This window comes from Tachypleus tridentatus, chromosome 4 (assembly GCF_004210375.1).
Source record: "Tachypleus tridentatus isolate NWPU-2018 chromosome 4, ASM421037v1, whole genome shotgun sequence".
NCBI classification, from domain to species: Eukaryota; Metazoa; Arthropoda; class Merostomata; order Xiphosura; family Limulidae; genus Tachypleus; species Tachypleus tridentatus.
Window position 1 is genome coordinate 89,593,355 of NC_134828.1, and position 12,542 is coordinate 89,605,896.

General features: G+C 27.5%; 1 protein-coding gene across 5 annotated transcripts in view; it reads right to left on the reverse strand.

Moving 5' to 3' along the window:
* Positions 1 to 670: 670 nt before the first annotated feature.
* The window catches only part of LOC143249661 (adenosine deaminase-like), a 37,213-nt gene continuing 25,341 nt past the window's right edge, over positions 671 to 12,542 (reverse strand). For all 5 annotated transcript variants that reach the window (XM_076499935.1, XM_076499934.1, XM_076499931.1 and 2 more), the window contains exons 7-9: positions 8,073 to 8,314; positions 6,905 to 7,031; positions 671 to 3,181 (exon numbers count right to left, since the gene is read on the reverse strand). In XM_076499935.1, the coding sequence (XP_076356050.1) occupies positions 3,086 to 3,181; positions 6,905 to 7,031; positions 8,073 to 8,314 (465 nt within the window). In that variant the 3' untranslated portion in view covers positions 671 to 3,085. The remainder of the gene's footprint in view (positions 3,182 to 6,904; positions 7,032 to 8,072; positions 8,315 to 12,542) is intronic.

Below are 12,542 nucleotides of genomic sequence, written 5' to 3' on the forward strand. Positions count from 1 at the left end.
ACTTTGGATGAAACTTTATTGTTAAAAAATAAAATAGTATTTTACACATTTGGTATAGAAGTCTATTACTGTTCCTGACACTTAAGTTCATATACAATAAAAAATAATGATTCCCAAACTATAAAAGTTACATGATTTATTTATCTAAAACATTCCTGTTAAAATAATTACACATTTCAACATCATATTTCAATCAATATACAATAAAGGACTTCTTTACAAGTTTTAGCCCAATTTCAAATATAATTTTTTATTAACATTAAGTTTCTTTTAACAACTAAACTGTATATTGAGTGCTAGATAGTAATTGTACATATTGTTTTCAGAGTGATACTGAAGAAAATTACTGCTAATTCAATGTATTTCACTCCAGGTTTTTAAAAAAATTGAGTAAACTCCAGAGACAAATTTTGGAGTAACTAGTTAATATGATGAAAATAGAAAAGAAATACAAATATATATTTCTTTTTCTCGGAATTGTTCATTAAAGCATTTATGTGAGATAAGCAAAGTATAATCTATTAATGATATAAATTTGTTCCTTTACCAAATCTGATGGTAGTAATAGGATACATTAGTTGAAAAATGTATGCATTTAACATAGTATACACAATAACTGTACACATAAAAATGTAAAAAAAAACTCAATAAATTACATCATACCATGAAATAGCTTCTATTACACATTTATTTCTGGCAATGCACATAAATTAATTACATTTCAGAAGGGTTAAGTAAAGTATGTTTTACATTTGTAAAACACTTAACTTACTGGAACAAAATAAATCACATAATCACAATTTTGTAAACTTATCACAAAGTTTGAGATCAAACATAACATTACAGTTCACGTTTCAAAATCGTAATTCAATGAATAGAAGAGCCATATTTGTGAAAAGTTGGCTACCAGATTACTCAAGATAACAACAATTTTTAGCATTATCACAAAATGTTATCAAATATAAAAAGAAAAGCTAATGTGAACATTACATGTTACTGTATCTGAAAGTATCAAATCTGGAAATGTTTGTATTTAAACATTAATTCTTCAAGACAAAAAGGAATGTTCTACAATAAAAAGCTTGATAAGCAATTTCTTTGCATGAAGACTTGCAGTACATGTTGGAATATCTAGACTACAGCTTTTTTATTAATTTTAAAAAATCTAACATTATCATACTTTTTTTTTCAATTAATTTGAGGTGTCACATTTTAATTTTATGTTACATTTGAGAACACCTTATCATCTCCACAATGTAATTTTGGAGTAACTAGTTAATATGATGAAAACAAATGAACTGTACAAATATATCTTTCTTATTGTTGGACAGACAAAGTTTTTGTATCTGTTGGCTAAATCTCTACTGATAGTAAAAGTTTGTTTTTAAAATTAATGCATAAATTAAACTAGCCATATTTTATCCTTCAATTAAATATTCAGGACTTTGAATTCATTTTATGGTATTTGTTACTAGAACAATTAGTCAGTCAAACTGACTATTTAATTTACTAACTGTACATTTATAATGATTGAGTCAGCAAGAATAACTAACCAGTTCAAAATACTCTCCTATTAATACAAAACATGAACTTTATTACAATAAATCTGTAATTCTTTTAAAACAGGTTAACAAACAATGCATTTACTACACATATAGTTACAAGTTCATTAAAAAAGATAGACATTTCATTCTACCTCAAATAATTACTGTTCAGCAATAACAACTTTATATTTCTTAATAGACTCTTTCATTAACTTAATATCACTAATAAATGTATAGGAACTTAACAGTAATAACAATATTGGTGAGACACATTCAATAGAATACAAACCACATTAGTTTAAAATTTTTTCAAGTACCTGACTTTATATCAGCTCACCTAAACTTTCCATAAGTGAATGCTTTTAAAATGAATATTTAGTAGTCCAACTGAAGTTTTCTCTAAACAAGAACATAATTAAAGTATTTAAGTAATTGCTATATTACAATCATAGCAGGAGTATATGTAATATTAAATTGGAAATTGAGAAAACAAAACAATGAAGAATTTCAAAACCTAAAACCTTCAATGAGGTTTTTCTTCTGCCTTATATTGAGTGCTAAATATTAATCATATCTATCACTGCTTTTATAGTGATACTGAAGAGAAATGTTGGTAATGCACTTCATTTCAGATAAAGTGTCAGTTCTCTCTTAGCTTCACCTTTAAGTATAGCTGGGCAATTAATGATATTTGCTAATAAATTAATCAACAGCTACATTAATTGACTAGTACAGTGTTTCTATAACAATGGTGAAATAAAATTTCCCAATGGGTAATACTATTCAGTTGATTTCCCCCTATAGTCACCATGAGCCTTAGTGGCTCTGCCCATCCCAATTCAAACCTAAATAAACTTGGAGTGAAAAAAATATCTGATGCTAAAACTGAGCAAACCACATTACGTGGCTTTGTTCTTAAAAACTGACAACCATAATATCAATATTTCAATTACTTGGATAGTTTGAACAATCAAAAATAATATTAACTGAATAGCCTTATTTTGACTTTTTGATAACTTCCATGATAATAACTTTTACCATAGCTTCAATTAATTGTCTTTTGAAATAATCAAAAACAGCAATACTCAAAAACATTAATTTATGTGATATTAACTGATCTAGTTGCTGCTCATGGGTAAATGAATTAAATCACCCAGAGCAACTTTTAAGTAGCATAAAAATGTAAAATAATTATAATAAGCAAAATAAATATTATACATGAATATTAAAATATGAGACATACATATTCAAGCAATAAATCTTTAAACATGCAGTCAGTGGAATGATAACTTTACACAAAATCTGCAACTGAAAATATATTAAGTGATACCTAAATATAATACATAATTTTTATTCAAGCTGTAAACCTTACAACCTTAATAAATGTAAAAAAAAAAAAATCATATTCTTCAAATCATAAAAAAATTGAAATTTTAATAACTTCTTTATACACCAGTAGAATAACATAACAGCTAATGAGCATTTCCTTGCCTTGGAACAACAAATTCCATAAAAACAATAATATTCTCATACTTCACTCTTTAGTCAAAAACATTACCATACATCTTTTTTAAATGGTTCAGTAGTTCTTCTTTCTCATCTTCCGGTAAGAATGCAGAGCGAGCAGCATTGAAATTCTGTGAAAGAGTATCATAAATAGTAAAATAAGGTTCTAGTGTCATTAATTAAAATTTTTATATTACCGAAAACAAACTGCCTTTACAGAATATATTTAAAAAAATATATTTATCACTAGAAGATATACTATAATGAACTTAAGTGATCATGTTTGCCAATTTAGTGTCCTAAGAAAATGTCAGTTAATTAATCAAGATCAGAAATTAAGAAAAGCTGCAAATCACTTATGGTTTTAGACTTTTCAGACACCTTGTATTATATATTTTAAAGTCAGTTTTTCAAGAATCACAATTTATACCAATCTGACACTCAGAGGTGAAAAATAATTTAATGTGAAAAGTACATCATGGTCAAAGCTCATGAAGCCTAGGTGTATTTTCCATTAGACATGAATATTCTTACCAGCCGATGTATTAGTTCAAAATTTATTATCTAATCCCACAGTTGTTTGCTACTGCCAAAATTGGAGCCAGCAGAAACTATTACATGCAACTCTAACACTTATTCTATAAAATATTTTCATCATGAGTGCTTGGGTCATTCAAAAGTAAAGTAATATACTCTCCCCACAAAAAAACAACAACAAAATAACAAAAATTAATTGTTGAAAGTTAAATCAAAAAAAGAAAATGTAAGCTTTATGATATTTCACATATATATTAGATACTTTTACATAAAACTTTAGTACTCTAATGATACTCAAGGCAATGTTTACACAAAATTTCTTTCTAGATTAGATTCTTTGAATGTAAAATTTTATTTTGATTCATACATCTTACAACCAGTAAAATTTGAACTTTAACATCACTAAGTGAAATTCATTTCATTATTTATTTCAAACATTTATCAATTCTGAAATATATCTTACAGAAAGAAATCAAATTCATGGTACATGCATAATGTACTTTATTATCACTTGTAGAAGCAGGGCTATAGAAGGCAGTAAGACCAGTCAAGCTATGGCCTAACCAGTTTTTCAAGGCATGTACAGCTGTAACTTATGTATTAAAAATAGCTTCAGATTCATTTTCATAACATTAGATTTTCAAGAACTTTCTTGGAATATGTTCTCAGCCCTCCCTAAAAATTACAATGTGGCAATTGCCCAGAATTACTTCCTATGGCAATAGGAAGTACATTATATAATATTAAAACTGATAAATTTAATATACATGTATGATAACAGTTTTCCTAAAGAAGAATAACAAATTTTATCTTCCTGGTAAACTGTACTTCATTATTAATTCCAAAAAGTAAACTTACAAAGTATATAAAACTGACATGTATGAATTTAAAATGCATAATACCTATTTCAAATTCTCAAGTGCATGCTTCAAAATGAAAAACATATTTTCTCTATTCACTGGGTTTATTATAACAGAGATTATGACATGGTGATATACATACTATAACTCTGAAAGTACTTCATGTATTTTCACAAAATTTGGCAACATTTCAGTAAACATTAAACATAATTTGAACAAAAATGTTGAATTAAGTATGTTTACTAAAAACTTTGTAATTACATGGAGTCACAATGTTAACTGCTCTAGGTACAATATGATTTTCATGTTAAGTTTAAAAATACTTTCCTTCATCTGAAAATGTTCATATTTCATTTACATAATCTCAAAAAAACCTCCTAAATAAACAATAAAATTTTTTTAGAGAATCTTTATCTTTTATTTGTTATTTTCTAAATGATAACTTTATGTGGGGTTGGTCAAATTGACCAACCTCATAACCACCATAAAACATCATGAAATAAATCTAAATTATCCTTTTTTTTTTCTTTCTGGAATGACTGCAAATGGTAACAGAAAAACCAACTGTTTATCCCAAATATCTTAAAGCTTCTGACATTATACATTTATTTATACTTAAGTTTATTACTTCATTATCTTTTCAATATGTCTAACTAATAATCTTACCACACAAATTGTAAATCATTTGGTGAATATGCAGTCAAAGTTACTGTACCAAATTATGTAATGCACGAGCTGCTTGCAAACATATCTTATGAAGAGTTTTTTATTATTACTATTTCCATTATCTTATTTAATTTAACTAGATAAGTTTCTGATTTTAACATTTAGTCACTTTTAAAATAATAAATAAAGAATACACATGAAAAACAAGAAATATAGTACTTTCATGGGACTACAATAAATATTTTTTTCAAATTAAATGATGCACCTACAAACACAGAATAATAACATGTAAAAAACAATGTCCTAAAACTATCATAATTTTTCTGACTTTTTAAGTATGGAATAAGAGCTATTAAAAATTAAGCTAAGGTCATTGAAGTATTTCCCAAGAGAATCAAGTTTGAACTGGAAGTGAAATGGACCACTCTTTGTACAAAAAAATAATGTAATATATCATTCAGTAAACTAAACTTTGACTTTCAAGTGGTTATAAATAATATAGTATTAAATGTCAGGAATAAGTATTGGCAGCTTGTGAGATATGTAACAGGTGGATATGGCAAGTCTGATTTTCTAGTCTTTGGCTTTGTAAAATAACGAGGTTAAAAGCTATAAAACTTTTGCTTTGAATGAATAATAACGATACTATAACAAGTAATTTACATTAAAATCTATACTTCTGGGAGGGATGGTAAATGAATTAGAAGAGGGAAGACCTTGAGAAAAAATGTTACAATTACATACCAAAGGAGAATGTGGATTTTTAAAATATTTCCTTACATAATTATGAAATTAAAACCTGTATAATATTAATTTCTCACAAGGGGCTTTGTAACTAAGCTGTATTTGGGTTCAAAAAAACATGATTTTTCAAACTCACTACTTTACCTCAAGTCTTACCTTACCACTTGGAATCTACCACAAAAGAAAGGGTTTACCATGTAATTACTTTGCAGAGTCTGAGAAAACCCCTAGAGGGACTTTCTGAGCTTTCAATTGGATATATGCTTATTACAAGTTGAAGTAGGTGTAAGTAAGCAAGTATTTTCAAAAATGGAAGAGATGGATAAATCAACCTTAGTTAATTAACTCTACATATTAATATCTCAGAAAAATTGAAAATATAGAAGGTTCTAGCTTCTCAATATTAGTAATTTGAGATTCTAATTTGTAAGAAACTACAGGTTTGAAATTTATCTAATCTAAACCAATGTTGCATTCAACATACCATGTGACACACAAAAAAATCTATATTTAGGTTTATTTAATATTCACTTTAAAATTAAGAAATGAACTAATGGATCATATTAACACTTGAAATACAATCTACAATTTGATACCAAACTTATTGACATGGCCTTTGACCCATAGAGATAGGGTTAAAATTTAATTTATTAGCTACATTTTAATGCCAGGTCTGTATAAACATTGATGGAAGAGTAGTTTCATTAAATTTATGATGCAACTCTGTAAAAAGTTGTGGCACTTGTACAAAAAGGTGCTTATAAGAAAAGAGTTGATAAATGATTGTTTAGTTTTCAATTATCACATGCATAGTGGCAAATTCTCATAATTATTTCAATATATAGCTGTGATCTGTTTACCACAACAAACTAGATCACTGGAAACTTTAGGTTTTGTATAAAATGACAAATTCTGACCTATCATCATCATATTAACTGAATACAGTTATGTATATGTAACTCTTTATGTACATATAATTCTTTTTCACAGTTTAAATTGAAACTGTGTAATTTTTTTTACTGCAAGCAACAAAATAGCTCTACTTACTGCACGAACAATATGAACTTCACTGAGTCCCAAGCATTTTAGTAATTCATATTCATCATCTAAGGTAGTACCAGTAATGGTGGAATCATCCTTATTAATAGAAAAGTTGGCATTATCCTCAGCATATCTAAAAAATTAGAACATAAAAAACTATTAGTTTTGCAACAGACCTATAAGTTCTAAGACCAGCAAGCACGAAACTACTTTTGTGTCTTGAAAAGTCTTTCTTAAATATTTTATACATGATGTCCAAAAAACATGTGAATTATATATGAAGTTTCAATCTCCCTTTGGTGGTTCATTAAGAGAAAGTAACATAATTTGTGGATTATTAATGAGCTCCTATAGTAGTAAATTTTGTTAAAATGCTCTGCTGTAGCCAAAAAGAAAGAATGAATAAGAAAGTAAATATATTCTAAGTTTCAGTTCACTTTTTTAATGTATCATTACAGTTTATGAAATACAGCTTTCCATGAATCTTCTTTCTCATCTGTTAAATAAATACTTTGAAGGTTCCAAGACTATGAAATGTAATACAAATTTAACTAATACCAGCTATAGGTTCTGAATAATATTTCTGTACCATAATAGTTGCTATTAGACAAAAAAATAACAGGATATTTATGTATGTTATATACTATTGTTAAACATTAGTGTTAGAATGATTAGATCATCAAATTCAATTGATCAAAGTATAATCAGTTAATAACATTTTCTTTAACTTTTATTAAGTATAAATAAAAATAACAAACAATTATATTTGTTTGAAGTTTTCTATATGTTACTACCAAGGATAAATTTGTAGCAATGAAATACACATAAAACTGATGGACTTCAAGCAATAAACTCTTTCTAGTTTCACGTCAGACAAAACAAGTTCAGTGAATTGTTTCAGGACTTTATGTAACAAAAGTTCAGCCTGGCTGAGTTTGGTGACTTGAATCTAAGAGTAATATCCATCTAAATCACACTTATTTTACAACATAAATGTGATGTTTTCTGTCAGTGAGGTTGAAAAATAATTATCACAAAATCAATAGAAACAGCTTATACCCTGAAAAATAATTGACAATAATAAAGTATCAGAAATCTTAATTAAATGCCAGCTCATTTGACTCTAACAACCAGTCTTTATCCTAGTTAATGATCATGCTTCTACTGAACATACCTAATGATTGGATGTTTCATAGTAGTGAGTGGTACAGATCCAGTCAAATAACTAGAGTATGGACAAGCTTCTAAATGAATGTCAAGGTTTAATACTTGGTTATAGATTTCTTCATCATCTACAGAATGGTAGCCATGTCCTATTCTTTCCACTTGTAACTCCTTGATTGCTCGAGCCACATTAGAAGCTGGTCCTCCCTCTCCAGCATGTGCAGTGCGATGAATTCCTAAACTTCGTGCTTTCTGAATAAACCATGTCAAAAATTTTAGCTCTAATTAAGTATATCTTACCATAGTCATTACTTTAAATTATTATAGCAATGTCACTGACTAAAAATATTTCATTGAAAAGAAGTAGAAGCTTTACTTTCTTTCACTATATTTTTGAAAATATATTTAGTCCTATATGCTTTAAGAAAGTAAAAATAATTGTTAACAAAGTACAAAAATAAGATGAAAAATGTGTATACTTTAACTATTTACATTTTAATAACAATGAAAATATATGTGCACAAATTCTAAATGCTTTAATAAAAATAATGAACATATATAAAAATAAATTTTGTGATTTACTAAAATAATTACATTAATTTGAACACAAATACTTCAATAAAATGTAATATTTTTTAACTCCATTGTCACACTTTAAAATATAATGAATTAATGCAGTTTACACACATCAAACAAATATTTCATTATAGGTTAGTGTTCTTGGAATTTTAATATAAAAAACATAACATTTAAAGTGCGCATACATTTATTAAGCAAAGATAACAATGATGGCTTGCAGTGAAATAATGTGAAATATACAGTCAATTTCCATTTCAAAGTCAGTTTGTTTATAAATTCATTACACTTTTTTTAAATGTATCTGCTCATATGTAATAGTTTTGCACATGCAGACATTTTAGAGTTTATACTAAAATTCAATAAACAAATGGGTAAAAGTAGCTGAAAAACTTTGACTGAAACTTCATAGCAAGCATGCTTGAATACTAAATTGTGTTCTTTTATTAAATCAGCTTTGGTAACAAGAACAAAAGGAGGAGAAATATTTTCTGTATTAAAGTAGTCCACAAAACTTTTACGAAAGACAAAAACTTTATCAAAAACACAGATTATATTATCCAAAATTTCTCTGGGTAGTAGAATTAATTTTCAAATGTTAAAATATTAAAAACCCTAAAAATCATAATATTCCTCCACAAAATGCTATAATGACATAGCATTTTCCTCATTACCACTAAAACATCTAGTTACAGTAAAAGAAAAATATGTTCTTCAAATAAATCAGTTTCTTGACATCCAATAAACAAGCACATATAGAATACAAAAATGTAAAGAGATATATTAAAGGTTAATTTTCTTAAAACTTAATGATATATCTCCATGTTCACCAGGCATTTTGCCAGCAACCCATTAACCAACTGTCTGGACAGCAGTTATCTATCAAGACAGGTAAAAACTTGAACAGATGGGCAAAGATATGAAATTCATTTCAGGAAAACAACATATGCTTGTTTACATTACATAAATTGGAAAATATCTTTGTCGTTTACCATTTCACAAAGCATTTGATTCTTATTGTTGCCCTCTTGTATACTATTTACAAACACTGATGTCAATTAACACTTCTACTAAAGATGCTCAGCATTCATACAATCCAGTGACCATTACTGAGTTAAATGGTAATTTCAAATTCAATTTGAAATCAGACTTAATTTCATGAAAGACTGTAAATAATGATTACCAAACAAGAACTTTATTCTTGTCAGATAAAATGGGTGTCACTGATATCCTTATTTTATATTCTTACTGATGATATAATAAACCTAACTGCATGAAACTTCAAACAAATTTATTAAATGGCATATAGTTTTGGCTTAAACAAATTAATATAATTTGACTTGGTAAGTCTTACTCATTGTATCTTGTGAAATTTCCAAAAATTTTGTTTTGCTGATTATGCTAAGCCAACACTTACAGTTATAAATCTGTTAAAAACACATGGCAAAAACTGACAAAGATTAACCAGTCACCCTATTCCTCACCATTACCTTTGTCATGCTTGATAATTATTTTTTATTGTTATACTGACTAGTCCTTAAGTATTTAATTAATAAAAGAAATACACCATTTAAACCACAATTATTTATTATTACAAAAACAAAAATACTTTGCTACATTTGTATGTGCAATAATAAATAACCCTGACTTAAATGGTACACTTAAACAGTACACTTAACGAAGGTCATCTGTATCTAAGAAATATAACTTCTTTTCAATAAATTATAAATTTATTCATCTGTGTACATTGTTTGAATAAAATAAATTTAAAATCAATATTCAATATGTAAGGATTTGAGTCATTAGAAGTTTTGCCACTGCCTACTGTACATATGATAAGAATAAGTTATAGCCATGTCAACTTTCAACATTTTTCCTTTAATGATGCATTTAATTTTTTTCTTTAAATAAAACAGAAGGATACAGCAACATGCAACTGAAATAAAAGTTTGAAAGCACAAAAACCTTTATTTGTTATTTCAGTTGCTCAATACATAGAAAAAGGTAAGAATCAATAGATGTAAAAGCTGTGAAAATTTTTACTAAATCATTATTATTTTCTAGAATAGTGTGTCCTGGAATGTTCAATGTTTCATTCCTTTAAAGCATTCAGATGGGTAATTTCAAAATCCTGGCTAATGTCCTAACTTCAACTAGCCTTAAGAATTTAAAGAGAAGGAAAGATACTAACATATCTGTATTTCCTTATCTTCAGTGATAAAAAAGAAGAGAGAAGTAAAGAAAGAGATGCCTGATTTACAGGACAGGATGAGAAAACTTTCAACAGAAATAAAGACAGGATCTAAACATTCTTCTGAAAACATATCAAATTTAGGAATATCAAAAGATAGACTAAAAGAAAAGATTGTTCACCTGGAAACAAATGAATTAACACTCCTACGAAAAACCGTTTCTAATCCTGATTTCTCCAAGCCCGTTCCCCTGGCTGTGGTTTCGCTAGGTAGTAGATAGGGACAGTGGGAATCTCGTTAATCCATTCATTAATGGATTTAAATACAAAATTATTAGCCTAATATTAATAACCTTTCAAGTTGCTCTGGGGCCTATTAGGCCCCACTTTTCGTAGGAGTGTTAAAAAACAAATTCTTTCAATTCAGAAAGGGACAACCAAATTTATTATAAATTACTACTGCTGTAACTACAAGAAACTTTCAGTATTGCTTCATTTCCATAATTAAGAGTTATGGTTTATTATCACAAACACAGTTTGTTACATTACTGCTATTACTATAACAAGAGATAGCTACTCATTTACTATAGTAATTAAAAATAAATACAAGACTATACAATCATTTGTAAATATGTTTCAAAGGTGAAGTTCCATTTATTTCTGATTATCTTATCTTAATAAAGATCAGCAAAAAATTTAAATGTTACATAAGTGCTTCCCCCAAAAGTGAAAGCTGTTATAAGTATTTTGCAGCAGTTCAAAATATTATAAAATATTAAGACTATGTAATATAAAGCAAAATGCAACAGCTAACACCAACTGGAGTTTTTAAATAAACAAATATCACAAAATTGATATCTTATCACCAACAGTTTAAAAGTCAAGGTGTTTACATTACAAGCTGTATTAGTTATGACACAATTTTACGAGATCATGCTTTCTGACATAAACATACATTTGGCTAAAAAGTTAGACTGGATGTGACAAAACGTTTTATGTTCTCTTCACACAAACTCAAATTAACTTGCACAACAAGAAAACCTATACAATGCTTCCTACCTGAAATACCTTTGTGATTGTGTCCTAATGCAAGCAGAAAGTTACAAGAAAATAATATTAAGCAAATGTTTTGGACAAAATAATTATCAAGAAAAAAATACTATTTATAATGTTTAAAATATTTATAATACCCAAAATAAATAAATTTAAAATTTATGAATTATGTAACACCTAAAAATCTTGTATTCAATTTATCAACAAAGATGGTTAGTTACCTACATCAGTGTAGATAACAGATGATGGCAAACAGCAGTAACAATTCAAATTATTTTGTTTTTCATGTAAAAGATTTTTTAGTGTGACATTCAGAATCTTTCACATTATTATAACAATGAAGCCACATATCCCATTGCAGCATCAGGTATTTTTTGGAGTTCAGTGACCATTAAATGGATAAGAGGAAAAACTGGATAACAGCAGGAATTGAAAATATTCTTAAGTTGTTTAAATATTTTAGTAGATGTGTGGTCATAGTGACCAAAATTAATTTAGATCTAACATTACTTGTGTGACCAGATGTACTCAGCAGCATGAAATACATTTACATCTTAATTAATAAAGTAAAAAATGGGATGATTGTTAACAAATCTATACTAATTAGAAATCCCTCATGTTGTAACAATGCAAATCTACCACGTGTTAACAGCTTTTCTG